Below are 19,248 nucleotides of genomic sequence, written 5' to 3' on the forward strand. Positions count from 1 at the left end.
TTTCACAGGCTTAGAGGGAGATCTGATTGGGCAGGACCGATCAACAGGTCCAGACCAAAAATGATTGGCCTGGACTAGATGACTGATCGGTTCTGACCCCAATCGAGTCATCAGCGGGACTGCGGGTGCGCGCGCACCAGAGCGGCGAAGACTAGTGACGTACCGCTACGTCACTCTGCCTGGCCGGGGCTGACCGCCGCAGTATATAGTCGTGCGGCGGTCGGCAACCGGTTAAGTGTGCAATATGCTCTGCCCTAGTCTTTTTGCTGTTGATATACTTAAAGAATTTCTATGGGTTTTTTTTACTATCCTCCGCTATTTGTCTCTCAAAGTCTATTTTAGCCATCTTGATTTTGTGTTTACACTTCTTATTTGCCTCCTTGTATTGGTCGAAAGCCAATACTGTGCCTTATGATTTATATTTCCTGAAGGCCAATTTTTTTCCCCTAATAAGGTTTTTAACGCTACGGTTTAGCCAGCCAGGTTTGGCTTTGTCTCTTCTAAATTTATTTCCCATAGGAATGCACTGCAAGATGCCTTTGCTTAATATGTTCCTAAAGCATTCCCATTTTTCCTCTGTGGTCAGGGATCCTAGGGTTCGGTCCCAGTTTACCCTTTCCATCAATGAGTACAATTTTGTAAAGTTTGCCCTTCTGAAATTAAGGGTTCTTATGTTCCCCACGTGCCTTGTTCTATTGTTATTTACACTAAATGTGATCATCCTGTGATCGCTAGAGCCCAGGTTGTCCTTGACTCCTACCTCCGAGATTATGTCTGGGTCATTAGTGATCAATAGATCCAGGACTGCATTTTCTCTAGTCGGAGAGTCCACCAACTGTGACATGTAGTTGTCCTGTAAGGTTTCCGTGAATAGACGGGCCTTCTGTGAGTGTGTAGTCCCCTCTCCCCAGTCAATGTCGGGATAATTGAAGTCCCCCAATATGATGACAGATCCTAGCTTTGCCACTTTACCCAACAGTGCTAAAAATTCCAGCTCTACCTCCTCCACTTGTTTAGGTGGCCTATAGCAAACCCCCACAATTACTTTTCCCTTATCTCCTTCCCTAAAGAGTTCTACCCACACGGATTCTAACTCCATACTCATCCCCTCCGTAATGTCACTCCGCTCTATCACCCTTACATTGTTCTTGACGTAGAGACATACCCCTCCCCCTCTTTTTCCTATCCTGTCCTTCCGGTACACCCGAATACCCTTGGATATTTGCCAGCCAGTCATGTGAGGGGTCGAACCAAGTCTCTGTTATTCCCACAAGGTCTATGTCCTCCTCATGAACTAACATTTCCAACTCATCTTTTTTATTAGCTAGGCTCCCGGCATTAGCATATACACCTCTTAGTTTTACGGAAGTTAAACGTGATTGGTTATGTTTATTCCTGTTCGGTCTGAGGTTCTCCCGCACAGACCTACCGATTGACGTTGTGGACCTACTGTCGCTGCTGACCCTACAACTGCCTTCAGTCTTTTGCTCCCTCCTGACTGACTCTACTTCTGAGCCCTCCCCCCCGTCTCCTAGTTTAAAAGCCCCTCCAACTTGGTGGCCATCTTTCTCCCCAAAAGAGCTGTACTGTCCCCATTAAGGTGCAGCCCATCCTTACTAAAGAGCCGGTAGCCGACTGAGAAGTCAGCCCAGTTCTCCAGGAACCCAAACCCCTCCTTCCTACACCAATTCCTCAGACACTTGTTAAGTTCCCTAATCTCCTTCTGCCTCTCCTGTGTGGCTCGAGGTACAGGCAGTATTTCAGAGAAAACCACCTTGGAGGTCCTTTTCCTCAATCTAGTACCTAAGTCCCTGAAATCGTTCTTTAGGATCCTCCACCTACCTTTAACTTTGTCATTAGTGCCCACATGCACCATGACCGCTGGGTCATCCCCAGCCCCGCACAATAATCTGTCTGCTCCTATGCTAGCCTGATCTCCAAGAAAATTGACAGGGCGGCAACCTGAACTCTAAGTGTACTAACAGAAAGACATTTTTGTAGCCCCTCCTATAAAAAGTCCAGTATACAAGGGATAAAAAAGGAGTCAAATCCGGCTTTCTTCTGCCAGGAGACAAAAAAGTCTTCCACGCCTTACTGTAAATTTTTCTCGTGACCAATTTACGGCTGTCCAGAATTGTACTAATAACCTTTTCTGAACACTCTTTTAGTTGTAAAAGGTGCCACTCAGCCTCCAGGCCGTCAAACGGTAAATCCGAGAGTTTGGATGGAAAACTGGCACCTGTCGGAGAAGGTCTCTTCATTTCGGGAGCTGATGAGTTTTTTCAGAGCGGAAAACCAACTCCTCCTGGGCCACCAAGGAGCAATCAGGATTACCTCTGCTTGTTCCTGGACCATCTTCCGGACCACCAGAGGTAACAGAGGGAAGGGTGGGAAGGTATATGCCAGACTGAACTCTGGTGCATCCGTCCCTAAAGCTTCTGACTCCCTTTTCAGTGAGAAGAAAGCCAGGAGGCTTCCTGTTTAGACTGGATGCAAAAAGATCCACTGCGGGAATACCTCATCTTAGAGAGATCTCTTGGAAGATCTCTTGGTTCAGCTCCCAGTTGCTGCAACTGGTACTCGCTCAGCTCACATAGTCCGCTAGAGTATTTGCTGTGCCACTGATGTGAACCGCCCTGATGGAGACAGCATGGTTCTCTGCCCAGCATAGAATCTGCTGTCATAAGGACAGAAGACTGTGCGAGCGGGTACCTCCCTGCTTGTTGAGGTATGCCACGACTGTGGCATTGTCCGAAAAGACCAACAGCTCCCGTGCTTGGATCCTTGTCTCTAGAGTAACTAAAGCCTTTCCCACTGCAAGAAGCTCTCTGAAATTGGATGACTGGGCTACCTCCCCTGGAAGCCAGGCCCCCTGAGCCTTCCAGTCCTCTGAGTGAGCTCCCCAAACCCACAGGCTGGCGTCGGTGGTAACTTTTTTAGGGAAGCACTCAAGCTTTCCCTCTCTTCAGATGTTCCAGCTGCTCTCATCAGGACAGAATCTCTGCCCAGATGATGAATGAGTTGACTCAAAGAGCTCTTCCTGCGATCCCAATGAGAGAGAAGAAAAACCTGAAGGGGCCTGGAATGTAATTGGGCCCATGGCACCCCCCGAGATTGCTGCGGTCATTAAGCCTAATAACTGCATTATCTGGCGGAGGGAGGCTTGTGGGAGAAACCTGAAATTCTGCACAGAGAGAATGAGCTTTGAGATCTTCTCTACTGGAAGAAAGATCTTTTGGCTTACCATGTCTATAAGATAACCTAAAAAGAGAAGAGCCAGGGAGGGAACCAGACAAGATTTTTCCCAATTGATCTTCCAGCCCAATCTCTGGAAGGTCTGCAAAACTAACTCTAGATCTCTTAGAAGGTTCTGTTTCTGCCGCATGAAGATCAAGAAATCATCCAGATAGGGGGCGATTGAGTTCTTTTGCATTCGAAAAAAGGCCATTACCTCGACCATCATTTTCGTTAAAATTCTCAGGGCAGCCGAGAGGCCAAAAGGAAGAGCCCTGAACTGCCAATGACGTGGCCCATTCTCCGTGAGGACTGCAAATCTCAGAAATCTTTGGTGATCCCGGCACCTTGGCACATGAAGATAACTCTGGATCTTCAGGACACTTATCATTAAAACTTCTGGAAGCAACAGATTCCTTACTGAATAAATGCTTTCCATATGGAATCGTCGGTAAACGAAAGAAATGTGTTCAGGACGCTTAAGTTCATGATCATCCGGAACTTGCCCGGAAGTTTTCCTTACAAGAAAAATGTGGGAGTAGAACCCCTGAAATTTTTAATTCTCCAGGACCAAGAGAAATCACTTGCTCCGATTTCCAAAGGGAGATCAGATCTAACATGGCCTGTTTTCTTTCCTGATCCCTGGGAAGACGGGTGGGAAAAAAAATCACCGGGGAGGGGGTAGTCTGAATTCCAACCTGTAGCCCTCTCCTAAAAATTGGAGGACAAAAGAATTTTTGGTGACCTCTGTCCACTGTCTGGCAAACCGGGTCAAGCTTCCTCCCACCCCCAATTAGGCGTCATTGCGGACCTTTCATAGGGGCTGAAAGAGCAAAGAGTGCCCCCCCGCCTTTGCTTTATCTTTATTAAATGAACACTTTTTCTTGGTCTGTTGAACATCCAATTTAAAATTAGATCTGCTCTGGAAGCCACAAAAAGGCTTCTTGCCCTGGGGTCTATTCTTCAGAGAAGAAGGGAAATGTTTACTCTTCTCTGAAGAATGGGGTAGGACCTCCTCTAAGGTAGAACCGAACAATAGTTTACCCTCAAAGGGAATACCGCACTGTTTAGGTAAGGTCCCCCTCCAAAGACTTCAACCAGATCTCTCGCCTAGTGCAATTATTAAGAGCTGAAGTTCTAGCCACAGACCTAACCGTCTCTGCTGCCGCATCAGCCAGGAATGCCACAGCTTTGGCGACCAGGGAGAAAGATTCCCTGACCTCCTCCACAGGAGTGTCGGAGTAAAGTAAGCCAGCTAGTCTCTGGATTCAAACATCTAGATTCCTAGCAATACACGTGGAAGCCAGGACTGGACCCAGAGAAAAGGCTGAGGCATCCAAAGCCTTACCAAGAAGAGCGCCTGCCTTCCTGTCCATCCGATCTTTTAAAACACCAGAATTCTCAAATAAGAGATCTGATTTCTTTAAAACGTGAGACATAGGGGCATCTAATCTAGGACACTTGAAAAATACATCCTCAACGTCAGATTGAAAAGGAAACCACTTCTTATACCCTCTGGATTGAAACAACCTCTTTTCAGGCTCTTTCCACTTGGAAAGGATCATGTTCTTAAGGGAATGGTGGACTGGAAAAGTCCTAGGTTTCGTCCTTGTAGTCCCCTGTACATTTTATCCTGAACAACTGAGTCTGCTGTGGAACCTCAATCTGTTCAAAAGTATAGACCAATTTTAAAAGCTTGTCAATTTCTACAACCAGTAAGAGATACCTAGCAGAGCTAACAGTTTCTCAACACCTGAAGCAAAATCCCTGTCAGATGTAGAAACTGAATTCTCTCCTCTTTAAAGATCAGAAACAGCCCTTGAACTAATGGGCTCTAGTTCTAAGGGGGGGAAGAGACCTAGCAGGGACTGAAGGCTCCTGAACCACAGTAACAGACTTTGAAGTGAAAGGGCCTAGACCTGCAAATCAGTTGCTAAAAGACTGAAAATAGGAAACCACCTCCTTCATAGGATGTCATCAATTCCTTTAACCGGTTGCCGACCGCCGCACGACTATATACTGCGGCGGTCAGCCCCGGCCAGGCAGAGTGACGTATCGGTACGTCACTCGCCTGTCACTGACTTGCGAGCCTATCGCGGGCGCGCGCGCGCCCGCCGAGGCGCGCGCCCGCCGCGGCTCGTTCACAGGCAAGTCAGTGCGTGTGACCGGCGGACTCGATGTCCGCCAGTCACACTGCGATCGCTCCTGTGAAGGGAGAAAGACAGAGCAGCTTGTGTAAACAAGCTGCCTGTCAGTTCTCTCTGTGTAAAAGTGAAGATCTGTCCGTTCTACTATGTAGAACGGTTGATCTTTGCTTTTACACCAATAGGAATGTCCCTACACAGTTAGAATCACGCCCCTAGGACACACTTAACCCCTCCCTGTCCAATAAAGTTAACCCCTTCCCTGCCAGTGTCATTTTTGCAGTAACAGTGCATATATATAGCACTGATTACTGCAGTAATGTCACTGGTAACCCCAAAAGTGTCAAAAATGTCAGTCAAGGGTCCGATCTGTCCGCCGCAATGTCGCAGTACCGAAAAAAAAAATCGCAGATCGCCGCCATTACGCGTTAAAAAAAAAAAAAACAAAAATGACAAAAATCTTTCCCTTTGTTAGTAAACGCGATAACTTTTGCGCAAACCAATCAAAATACGCTTTTTGCGATTTTTTTTACCAAACATAGGTAGCATAAAACAAATTGGCCGAAAAATGTTAAAAATTTTTGATTTTTACTTTTTTTTTGGGGGAATTTCATATAAAAAAATGTGAAAAATATTGTTATTTTTGCAAAATTTACGCTCTTTTTTTGTTTATAGCGCGTGATCAAAAAATCGCACAGGTGATCAAATACCACCAAAAGAAAGCTCTGTTTGTGGGAAAAAAAGGACGTCAAATTCGTTTAGGTACAGCGTCGCAGGACCGCGCAATTGTCCGTTAAAGTCACGCAGTAAAAAAGCGCAAAAAAACCCCTGGTCCTTTAGCAGCCAAATCCTCCGGGGCTTAAGTGGTTAAAGAGGCAGCAGATTCAGAACCTGCCACTGAGGAGATACAATTCTCACATTATAACTTGTTACAGCTATCGAACAGAAAAAACCTACAGTTCCCACACTTTTTCTTAAAGGGTTTATCAGCCTAGGAAAAAAACAAACAGCAAAAAACTATACTGAATGAACCAAAAAACAAATAACCCCCAGACCTAAGTCCCCATTCACACTAGCGCGACTTGTCAGGCGACTCGGTCACCTGACAAGTCACGGTGGGTCGCCTGCCATAGATTAGCACAGGACCCGTTCTAATAGGAGCGACACAAGTCGCTCCGACTTAGAAAAAGGGTCCTGTACTACTTTGGGGCGACCTGGAGGCGACCTGCATTGACTTCAATTATATGAAGTCCGTGCATGTCGCGCCGAGGTCGCGGTGCACGCTGTGCACCGCAACTTCACAGGTCGCCCCAGCAAGTCGGGTCGCCCCTGTGTGAACGGGGTCTAAAGGCTCCCAAAAAAAGAAACATTTTAAGAAAAGCACATACCTTGAGGGCAGTATTGGAACCAGATACAGCCGCTGGTTCAGCCTGAGCGGGTGCTCTATCAACAGGGATGTCTCCATCGTCCATCTGGAAAAACTCCCGACAGTCTGGTGAGGGATATTCTAAACGTGCGCCGATCCGCACTTCTGCGCTGCTAGGCCAAGAACCTTCCCTGTGTATTGGCAAGGCTCCCTGTGCCTCCTAGCAGCAGCCTCCCAGTCCACAGTTCAAGACTGGCTCAGCCAGGGAAAAAAATCACGGTGTCTGGAAATGCGTCATCCGACGCCATTTTGCTACACCCGATGCATAGAAAGGACACCCAGGCGCAGCTCTCCTGCCAATTCTCCACAACTAAGCTAACCCTGGCCAGACACACTCTAGATACAGGACAATGGGATATGGAAGTTGCCTATAAAAGCAATAAGGCAAGTAATCCACAATAGAAAACAAGGGGAATCCATTTTTAGGCAAAAAAGAATACAGCAGAGAAGCCACAGCTATTCAACTATTCTGACCATATAAATCAAAGAGGGGGGGTCCACCAACCAGTTACCAGACCTAAAGAAAAATAAAACAAACATTTCAATGTGTACTCCTGGAGGGTTTGGACACACAAAACAACTGCGGATCAGAGGAAAGGGAGGGCCTTTAAAATGATGTCTGATTTGTGTTTCCTGTAGAGGGCGGTGTAATCATTTCTCCAAGTAGCTGTCCTGGAAAATTAAGGGGCAAACAAGACTTTATAATCACTTTAAAGCCTTGAGCTAAGACATATCCTGTTTTACACAATCAAACAAAAATGCTTTTAAAAGAATCTAAGGGCAAAAGTCTAACATTTTCTTTTTGGACAAAACAAGACAAATGCGACTGACAAGAATAAAAGTTCAGCTTTGGTATTAAAGGCATAGTTCACCTTTACCAAACAAAACTGCCTATGCAGATAAGTGATCTCTGTAGATAAAAACAAGCTGTTCAGCTTTGACCAAAACTAAATAATGTGCATGCTATAGGTAAAGGCCATTTAGGTACTTCATGAAGCCTGACTGGAAAACTCCCAGGATATTGCTAAGAGATCCATCTATTGATCCATCTATGGCCAGCTTTATTTTCCCCCTGGGATAAGACCGGAATTCAAGATGTCTTTATAGTGCATAAATCTGCAGGGTCAGCCACTGCAAGTGACCAATTTTATGACAAATTCACTTCACAGAATGACGATAATGCGGTAATTGGACCTTGGTCTGCGTTGACCGGCCATTTTTTTTTGGCTTCAGAACTGATTCTTTCCTCGTACATGTTAATGGGAATACAAAAGCATCTTGAATCAGGCTGACACCCGTTAAGGAGGTCACCAAATGCAGGTAAGAAGGAGGTCAACTGCAAGTCAAATGCACACATCAATCTCAGAAGCTTTTTAAACTGATCTGAAATTCAAGAAGAATGCACCAGAAAATGAGCTGCATTTGACTATCAACACCACACCAAAGCTCATGAAGACAGGCCTTTATAATGGTGGTGCCATTTGTGCGACATTACAAAATGTGGATAAGGAAATATTTCACTATCAAGATGTAACTCACCTCCAATGCCAATGTGGACAATGCCACACAGGTCAGACACATCCCAGGAGGTTGCAGGACTCCCAAATCCAAGATGGCAATTCTGAGGATCCAGCAGCTGGGAGAAGAATGAGGTACTAGAAGACAATGCTGCAATCTATAGGCTTGTAAGTGCCTGTTTTTTTTTTTTTAAAAGTCCCCGGATACAATGTTTGTAGCCTCTGACTTTTAATTTTTAAAATACTGTGTGAAGTTCCTCTTTAAGATAGATGATACACGAACAATTTTTATACAGAAAATATTTAAAATTCAATACTGTTACCTGAGAGCTTTTTCCTGTGCTTCTGATTCTGCTTCTAAACCAACAATATGTTTCTCTAGCTCAGGGATTCTGGAGGTAGGCTTTCCAACAGCAGATTCATAAAGACGAACCTGAAAAATATAACTAACTTGTCTAACCTTAAAAAAAAAGGGATGTACAAAAAAGCAAACAATACATTCTTGCCAACATTTGTTATGCTAATGACTCCGAATATTTCCCTTGAACACAATCTGTTTAGCTATCTTCTACTCTGTCTACCTTAGGCGGTCCCTGAAAATTATTCTCTTTATAGAACATTATTACGCCTCCACTTAAAACCGATTTCCATGTTTCCTATAACTTTAAATAATTTGTTTGGAAGCTGGTGCAAGCTAACAATTTCCTTCACAAAGTGTTGCAGTGTCTCTAGGCATTGTATAAACTGGATGTAGTTTCAGTAACACAAAAACAGTGTGGAGTTCCAGCTGTGAGGCAGAGACTTTTAGTTGCACAGCTGGAACAATACAGAGTTAGTCTGGGCAGCACTCAGCCATTCATAGGCAGCCTTGTGATTTGGTGAATGAATACAAAGCTTCCTCTGATTGGCCGAGTCAGAGGGGCAGGCCAATGATGTCATCCTCCCCGATTGCTCCCCTAATCAGAGGAAGCTTTGTATTTATTTCCACGACTCTGCATTGTTCTAGTTCCATGAGATGGGAAGTCTGTCTCACTGTCTGTGTACTGTATGCAGCTGAAGTTGCATGAAGTTTATACATTGCTTAGAGCAGCCTTATTTAACTAGGGTGCCTAGGCGCTTGTGCCTTCTGGCTTCCTCAGGGATGCCTTGCCAAATGCCTAAAAATTGTCCCAAATTACACAAAGCCACAGGTTTTCATTGTGCAACTTCACAACCTTGGGCACTGTGCAAGCCAGGCGCCTGCATCCTAACAACCGCTGATGTCATTGGTTGATGAGGAGGACATCAGGCTCCAGTAGGGAAGCTTTGCTTAAACCCCCCCCCCCCCCCCCCGTCTCACTCTGTCGGCAATGAGGATAATATTAGCTGCATGGGGAGAGAAAATTAGTATGCCAAAGAGTATTTGCTTTAAAAGAAAAAATCTCTCCGAATGTTGGGTGTCTTACATACAGTATCTCACAAAAGTGAGTACACCCCTCACATTTTTGTAAATATTTTATTATATCTTTTCATGTGACATCACTGAAGAAATTACACTTTGCTACAATGTAAAGTAGTGAGTGTACAACTTGTATAACAGTGAAAATTTGCTGTCCCCTCAAAATAACTCAACACACAGCCATTAATGTCTAAACCGCTGGCAACAAAAGTGAGTACACCCCTTAGTGAAAATGTCCAAATTGGGCCCAATATGCCATTTTCCCTCCCCGGTTTTATGTGACTCGTTAGTGTTACAAGGTCTCAGGTGTGAATGGGGAGCAGGTGTGTTAAATTTGGGGTTATCGTTCTCATTCTCTCATACTGGTCACTGGAAGTTCAACATGGCAAGAACTCTCTGAGGATCTGAAAAAAAGAATTGTTGCTTTACATAAAGATGGCCTAGGCTATAAGAAGCTTGCCAAGACCCTGAAACTGAGCTGCAGCACGGTGGGCAAGACCATGCAGCGGTTTACTAGGACAGGTTCCACTCAGAACAGGCCTCGTCATGGTCGATTAAAGAAGTTGAGTGCATGTGCTCAGTGTCATATCCAGAAGTTGTCTTTGGGAAATAGATGTACTAGTGCTGCCAGCATTGCTGCAGAGGTTGAAGAGGTGGGGGGTCAGTCTGTCAGTGCTCAGACTAAATTACGCACACTGCATCAAATTGGTCTGAACTGCTGTAGTTGCAGAAGGAAGCCTCTTCTAAAGATGATGCACAAGAAAGCCCGCAAACAGTTTGCTGAAGACAAGCAGACTAAGGACATGGATTAATGGAACCATAGCCTGTGGTCTGATGAGACCAAGATAAACTTATTTGGTTCAGATGGTGTCAAGCGTGTGTGGCGGTAACCAGGTGAGGAGTACAAAGACAAGTGTGTCTTGCCTACAGTCAAGCATGGTGGTGGGAGTGTCATGGTCTGGGGCTGCATGAGTGCTGCCGGCACTAGGAAGCTACAGTACGTTGAGGGAACCAAGAATGCCAATATGTATTGTGAAATACTGAAGCAGAGCATGATCCCCTCCCTTCAGAGACCGGCCTGCAGGGAGTATTCCAACATCATAATGACCCCAAACACCTCCAGGGCGACCACTGCCTTGCTAAAGAAGCTGAGGGTAAAGGTGACTGGCCAAGCATGTCTCCAGACCTAAACCCTATTGAGCATCTGTGGGGCATCCTTAAACGGAAGGTGGAGAAGCTCAAGGTCTCTAACATCCACCAGCTCCGTGATGTCGTCATGGAGGAGTGGAAGAAGACTCCAGTGGCAACCTGTGAAGCTCTGGTGAACTCCATGGCCAGGAGGGTTAAGCTGGTGCTGGAAAATAATAGTGGCCACACAAAATATTGACACTTTGGGCCCATATTGGACATTTTCACTTAAGAGTGTACTCACTTTTGTTGCCAGCGGTTTAGACATTAATGGCTGTGTATTGAGTTGTTTTGAGGGGACAGCAAATTTACACTGATATACAAGCTATACACTCACTACTTTACATTGTAGCAAAGTGTTATTTCTTTAGGGTTGTCACATGAAAAGAATAAAAAAACTATTTACAAAAACATGAGGGGTGTACTCACTTTTGTGAGATACTGTATGTGGATGCTGCTGCAATGTAAACCTAATAGTTTCGATATTTACATTTTAGAATGGGATGCTTTGAGAATGTGCAGAATTTTAAAGGGTGTCTTCGCTGAAAAAAGGTTGAGAAACACTGGCTTAGAGACACTACAGCATTTAGTAAAGAAAATAGTTTGTTTGAATCAGCTTGGTCCAAACAAACTATTTAAAGTCACGGAAAACATGGAAATCAGCTTTAAAAACTGAACTATTACTTTCTTCACCAGCTCTTCCCTCTCACAGGTATTACCTTTTGTATCACTTACCTCTCTCTATTAGATAGTAAGCTGGGGCCTCCAATCCCTCTTGCATTAAATTGTATTGCAACTGTACTGTCTCCCTTTATATTGTAAAGTGATGAACAAACTGTTGGCGCTATATAAATAATGTATAATAGGAATATAAAAAAAAAGATCAGAAAATACCAACATCACTGCCCATTCACTTCCTCAGTGTGGCAAAAGCAGAAATCCTGCGTATGTGTCAGCAAGCCTTCCCCCTCATTTGACTTTAGTACACTAGTTTGCAAAAGCGAACAACACTATATGAATGCAGAAACAGATGCCTTAGGAGAGACAAAAAAGAATGTATGCAAACATGGTTCTACTGGAAACAATGTACTCAATGCACGAAAATATAGAGTCTGCAGAGCACATTTAAAATATAGCGTCCCCAGAGCACAGTTAAAAAATGAGACACCTTTACGGGCACCGATGCTTACCGACAGGGAGCCCCCTGACTGATGCCGCCGCGGAGTCCCTGCCCTGCCCTCGCGGCGGCCTGCCCGGGGGAGCTGGTCCTGGCCCTCCTTTCCTGTCCTTTCTCTCCTCACCCTTTACCTGCTACTACTTTCCTTTCTTTTATTCCCTTTGTTCCGGCATTCTAATCTCTACTACTCTACCCTGCGATTATCTCCCTAGTACAACTAAGTATGCCTATATCTCCTGTATATCAGACTAGTCCTTTTTAGGACGCCCGGGTGGGAGTTCCCGGCTGCTCTATGTTTGCACACCGTCTTGAGATCCTGCTGTGCTCCATTTGCGCTGAATGCTCCCACCTCGTTTTGAAATGTTCAGTTGTTCTCCTACAGTACCTATGTTCCCAATGCTGTTTGTGTTTTCATGACTTCTTACAATAAGCACATACCCGTATGCCTGCTTTATGTTGATCGACTGACTGATTCCTATGTATCCACTTGTGCTGCTGTTGTATTCTGGTACTTTGTTCTTCTCAATAAAGGAATTAAAAAAAAGAGACACCTTTGGCACCCTAAGTTTGGAAAGACTCCTGAAAATATCTATGAGCACTATACGAGCAACTAACCTTCGATTTGGATTTAGTAAGTTCCAGCTGCATGGATTTTATCTTGTTCACCAGAGAGTGGTTTTGCGAAGCTAAAGAAGCATTCTGCTCTTGAAGAGAATCCACTTTTTCTCTCAAATTCATGTTCTCCTGTTCAGAGCTCCTCAGTGATCCCACCTGCAATGGAAAGGCCTATAACAATGATGAAGCATAAAGATCAGACTGGTTATAGTAGCTTTTATAACCAAATAAGTTTACTATATGTGGAAATACACTGCTCAAAAAAATTAAAGGAACACTTTGAAAATAGATCAAATCTCATTGGGAAAAAATATCATGCTGGATATCTATACTGATATGTACTGGGTAATGTGTTAGGAACGAAAGATGCTACATCGTTTGATGGAAATGAAAATTATCAACCTACAGAGGGGGCTAAATTCAAACACACCCCAAAAATCAAAGTGAAAAATAATGCAGCAGGGTAGTCCATTTTTCTGAAATTTCATTGCAGCAACTCAAAATTGTACTCAGTTGTTTGTATGGCCCCCACGTGCTTGAATGCATGACTGACAACGTCGGGGCATGCTCCCTGCTGACGAAGTCCCGACCAATCAGGACGTAACGCGTACGGGAGGAAGTCACATGACCCGTCAGTCATCGCGGAAGCGTGTGTGAGCAGGAAGACGCCGATCTCACCATTGCCGTTACCTGTAGAGTTTTTTTATGCATGAAATATGCCACCACAATGTAAGTGCAATGACTTATCCTTTTGAATAAATGCCCTTAAAATAACAGAGAGCACTTAGATTCTTTCCTTTGTTTCCTAACACATTATTTGGTGCGGAGCTTGTCCGGTTTGGAACCAGGGGGAGAGGAGGAGGATCGAGTCCAAATATATCTTGAGATGAGAGGCAGAGAAAGCTGTGGTGGTGGGAATAAGCATCGATTGGCCTCTTTCACATGGTCCGCCTCCGTAGGCGGATCCGTGTTGCTCAGCGGGGATCGATCCGCGATCCCCGCTGAGCCGGCGGATGACAGCTCCGTCTCCGCTTGCAGAGCGGAGAGGGAGGTGTCTCAGCCCCCGCTGCCCTCTATGGGGGATCGGATGAGAGCGGACCGCCTGTCCGCTCTCATCCGATCCGATCCGATCACTGAACGGATGGAAAAATAGGGTTTCCATCCGTCCAGATTTCATGGACAGGATCGGATACGGATGGCAGCGGAGGTGTCTCCGCTGACATCCGCTGCCCCAAAGAGCTGCATGGAGGATCCGATCAGATCCGCCTAAAAAACTGACAGGCCGATCTGATCGGATCGCCCGTGTGAAAGGGCCCATTTGTGTGTGGTTGCATGATTCCAATTACCAGCACCTGGGCTTCTGAAACGCTTGTTAAAGAAGACTTTTTTCTTCATCTTATGTTCTGCTATATGGGACTTATCTTTTACATATGAACATTCCTATTGCATTACATATTATGTGTGTGTTTGAATTATCATGCATTTGGCTTGATGACTTATTTTAAGCTATATGAGAATATTGAGATTGCGCTACACTTCGTTATTAGAATTGTATTTAAAGGATTTTAAGATTACTTTTAGTGCATAGCTGCTGATCTCATTTGATTACTATTTTGGTTCAGCACTGAATATTCTGTTATTTTTGCATGCTCCTAATGAGACAACGGATGGTGTCCTGGGATTTTTCCTCCCATATCTGGAACAGGGCATCACTGAGCTCCTGAACAGACTGAGGTGCAATCTGGCAGCGTCAGATGGACCGAAACATAAATGTTTCAGAGGTGTTCTATTGGATTTAGGTCTAGAATAAAGGCAGTTTTGGGACTTTTAAATGAGACACAAGCCAGGTAAGGCTCTGCGTCTCCATCCCTGTATATGTAAAATAAGGAAAAACAGATTGGGACTTTAAATGAGGTGCGTAAGAACAACCGGCCCTTAGTAAATTATTGGATTTAGGTCAGACGAGCGTGGTGGCCATTCAGTGGCATCAACTCCTTCATCCTCCAGGATCTGGCTGCATACACTCGCCATATAAGGCCAGGCATTGTGTCTTGCACCAGGAGGAACCCAGGACCCACTGTGCCAGCGTAGGGTCTGACAATGGGTCCAAGGATTTCATCCCGATACCTAATGGCAGTCAGGGTGCCATTGTTTAGCCTGTAGAGGTCTGTGCGTCCCTCCATGGATATGCCTCCCCAGACCATCACTGACCCACCACCAAACCGGTCATGCTGAACTATGTAACAGGCAGCATAAAATTCTCCATGGCTTCTCCAGACCCTTTAATGTCTGTCACATGTGCTCAGGGTGAACCTGCTCTCAGCTGTTAAAAGCACAGGGCACCAGTGGCAGCCCTGTCAATTCTGGTGTTCAATGGCAAATGTCAATTGAGCTCCATGGTGCCGGGCAGTGAGCACAGGGCCCACTAGAGGATGTCGGGCCCTCAGGACACCCTAAAGAAGTCGGTTTCTGATTGTTTAGTCAGAGACATTAACATCAGTGGCCTGCTGGAAGTCATTTTGTAGGGCTCTGGCAGTGCTCATCCTGTTCCTCATTGCAAAAAAGGAGCAGATACCGGTCCTGCTGATGGTTTAAGGACCTTCTGCATCCCTGTCCAGCTCTCTTAGAGTAACTGCCTGTCTCTTGGAATCTCCTCCATACTCTTGAGACTGTGCTGGAAGACACAGCAAACCATTCTGGCAATGGCACTTATTGATGTGCCATTCGGGAGGAGTTAGACTGCCTGTGCAACATCTATAGGGCCCAGATACCTCCTCATGCTACCAGTAGGGACACTGACCATAGCCAAATGCAAACCTAGGGAAAAACAGTCAGTCAGTGGCCTCCACCTGTAAAACCATTCCTGTTTTGGAGGTTGTTTATATAAATTCCAATGGCATAGTTCACACCAGTGCAGTGCGTTCCAGTGCTATTTAAGTTCCAGAAAAAAAAAAAGAAGTACAACATGTTGCTTCTTTTATATGTACAGAACTGTACTGGAATGTGGTAAAAGGCATAAAAAAATGCATAAAAAAAGCACCTGGATCCTGGATCCCAGTACAGTGGGGAAAAAAAAAAAACAGGAAAAAAGAAAAAAACGCATCTGGAATGCATATGGAAATGCATAAAAACGTGCATGCAGAAACGCATCCAGAATGGATCTGGAGGATGTTTTTGTGGTGTGGACGGGCACTAATGCAGGCTTTTTTTTTTTAAAAGTGATTGTAAAGTCTTGTTTTATTTATTTATTTTAAATACCAAACATATTATACTTACCTCCTCTATGCAGCTTGGTTTGCACAGAGCAGCCCAGATCCCTCTTCTTGGGTCCCTCTTTCATGCTCCTAGCCCCTCCCTCCTGATAAACTCCACCCACTGCAAGCAGCTTGCTATGGGGGCACCCGAGCCGAGCTGCATCTCCGTGTGTCCATTCAGACATGGAGCTGCCATTTGGCCCCGCCTCTCACTGACTTTGATTGATAGCCGCGGGAGCCAATGGTGCCGCTGCTGTGTCTCAGCAAATCAGGAGAGAGAGTCCTGGACGGCCGAGGTACTCCTGGACATCACTGAACTCCTGCAACTTTGCTGGATAAAGATGGGCTCGGGTAAGTATTGGGGGGTGCTGGGGTGGCTACTAGACATAGAAGGCTTTTTTTTTTTTTAATACATAGAATGCATTAAGATAATAAACCTTCTGACTTTACTTATCTAAATGTGGAGCCAGTGCCATTTGTGTACTTGCGTGTACAGGCCCATTTAACCACTTGCGTACTGGGAACTTTTACCCCCCTCCTGCCCAGGCCAATTTTCAGCTTTCAGCACTATCACAGTTTGAATGACAATTGCGCGGTCATGCTACACTTTAACCATATTACATTTTTATCATTTATGTTCACACAAATATAGCTTTCTTTTGGTGGTATTTAAGATGAGGCGGCACTGTTGGGACTGCACTGATAATCAGGACATTGATAAATCAGTGCCCTGATTATCAGTGCAGATGTCCTTTTCACACAAGCTGGTTAATGGCTATCCTCTCCATACACTGTCAGTGTGAGGAAAGAAATGCCAAAAACCTGCTTGTGTTTACGTTGTGATCAGCTGTGACTGGGCATAGCTGATTACGTGGTAAAAGGCCGCTGTGATTGGCCCCTTACCCTGATCAGCTGTGTCCTAAGAACACAGCGATCACAGAGCGCACGGCCCGAGATCACAGGAGGACGTCATATAACACTCTCCCAGTACTGGCGGGCCACGCTGTAGCCATCATCGGTTATCGTGCGGTCGGCAAGTGTTTAAAGCAATGGGCTGCATTCAGTTCAGTAAACCAAAACAAAAAAAAACAAAAAACAAAACAAATACACCTGAATACATAAGCGCCGGTTCACACTGCAGCGACGCTACTTCGCACCGCGACCTCCGAGGTCGCGGTGCAAGCAGCACGCCGCTACCTCGGAGTGGCCGCCACGGACTTCATAACATTGAAGTCTATGGCGGTCGCCTCCGGGTCACCCCAAAGAAGCTCTGGACCCTTTTTCTAGGTGGGAGCGACTTGTGTCGCTCCTATTAGAATGGGTCCGCAGCTTCCCTATAGGAGGCGACCTGCGGCGACCTGTGAGGCGACCAGGTCGCCTCACAGGTCGCCCTAGTGTGAACCGGCACTAAAAGCATGGCTTTTGGTGACCACGTGCAACATCCCCTACATGTGAAATCGTCTACATTTTTGTTTAAGTCCAAAGATTTATAGATTGACCGTTAAAGCTCTAAAGCATCCAGTAGATTCATCTTTTTTTTTTTCCGTTCAATCAGCAGGTTGAAAAAAAAAAAAAAAAAAAAAAAAAAGATCAGATTCCCCTATCCACACATTCGAGGTGGATAGGGGAATCACTCCCATTGTGCTATTGTATTCTGACAGTGGGGAGCCAGTTCCTATGTTTTGTGCTTAAGATGTAGAAACAAGGCTAAGCAACTCAACTACGCATTAAAACATAGGAACGGGGGAAATGAAAAATGTCAGCAGGTGCTCTGGACTGATGAGTTACATTTTTAAATATTTGGTTGTAGCAAGAGGCAGATTGTTCGTGAAGAGCTGCAGAGCAGTACCATAATGAATGTCTGCAGGGAACAGTGAAGCATGGTGGAGGTTCCTTGCAAGTCTGCAAATGAAGTTGGAGATTTAAATCAATGCTGAGAAATACAGGCAGATACTGTACTTATCCATCATGCAATAACATCAGGAAGGTGTGTGATTGGCCCCAAATTTATTCTGCAGCCACACAACAACCCCAAACACACAGCCAATGTCATTAAGAACTATCTTCAGTGTAAAGAAGAACCTGGAAGTTTGGCACTCACAGAGCCCTGATCTCAAGATCATGGAGTCTGTCTGGGATTTATCTAGAAGAACTAAACAATTGATACTTTTTGAAGGCTAAGGACAGTCAGACCAAATATTGATTTGATTTGGACTTCTCTTCTGTTCATTGACTTTCCATTTTTGTTAACTGATAAAAATAAACTAATACCACTTCTATTTCTGAAAGCATTCTTAATTTACAGCATTTTTTTCACACCTACCTGAAACTTCTGCACAGTACTGTAAATGGTGGCATCAGTGTATTGCCAAATAATTTCTACTTAGCAACTGAGCGGGGATGCACTCCTGGGCATGCACCTGATGGGAAGCTGGGGTGTACAAGGAGAGAGGAAAGTTTGGAGAGCGATAGATACTATTAATTCTACACTCCATTGCAGTTAACCTCTTCCTGCCCGCACTAAAGCCGAAAGACGGCTACAGGGCAGGCCTAAATTCCCAGGAGGGCGTCCATGTATGATTCTGGCCCCTTACCACGTGTCAGCCAACGACAGCTGATCACGTGATGTAAACAGAGCCGGTAATTGGTTTTTTTTTTCCCTCATGCTCACAGCGTGAAAAGAAAAAAAAAAGTAGATTATCGGCTTCTGTCAGAGAGGCATCGGTCCCGAACAGGGAGAGCCAATGCCACCTCATCTGTGCCCACCAGTGTCACCTATCAATGCCCACCAGTTCCACCTACAAGCACCGCCCATCAGCGCAGCCTCATCAACGCACATTAGCGCAGCCTCATCAATGCAAAAAAATTACCTGTTTGCAAAATTTTATAATAAATTATAAAAACTGTTTGTTTGTTTGTTTAGCAAAAAATAAAAAACACCGGTAGTGATTAAATACCACCCAAAAAAAAAAAAAAAAAAACTATATTTGTATAAAATTTTTTTTTAAAAATTTAATTTGGATACAGTGTTGAATGACCGTGCAATTGTCATTCAAAATGCGACAGCACTGAAAGCTGAAAATCGGCCTGAGCAGGAAGGCAAGTGGCAAGTGGTCAAATAACTGTATCCTTCTCTGTGGCACAGAGAACATTCTTGTAACAAATAAACAAAATTCCAATGCATGGGTACAAGTGATATCTTACCTTTTCAGTGCTTAATCAAGCTTGCCATTACATGCAAGGATGCTACTGTAC

At 44.8% G+C, this 19,248-nt stretch overlaps 1 protein-coding gene across 1 annotated transcript in view; it reads right to left on the reverse strand.

The window, feature by feature from the left end:
- The window catches only part of CCDC18 (coiled-coil domain containing 18), a 190,676-nt gene that overhangs the window by 154,697 nt on the left and 16,731 nt on the right, over nt 1-19,248 (reverse strand). The window contains exons 4-5 of the mRNA XM_082265867.1: nt 12,740-12,910; nt 8,645-8,754 (exon numbers count right to left, since the gene is read on the reverse strand). Of these exons, the coding sequence (XP_082121993.1) occupies nt 8,645-8,754; nt 12,740-12,910 (281 nt within the window). The remainder of the gene's footprint in view (nt 1-8,644; nt 8,755-12,739; nt 12,911-19,248) is intronic.

Source organism: Pelophylax lessonae (assembly GCF_965119305.1).
Source record: "Pelophylax lessonae genome assembly, chromosome: 8".
NCBI classification, from domain to species: Eukaryota; Metazoa; Chordata; class Amphibia; order Anura; family Ranidae; genus Pelophylax; species Pelophylax lessonae.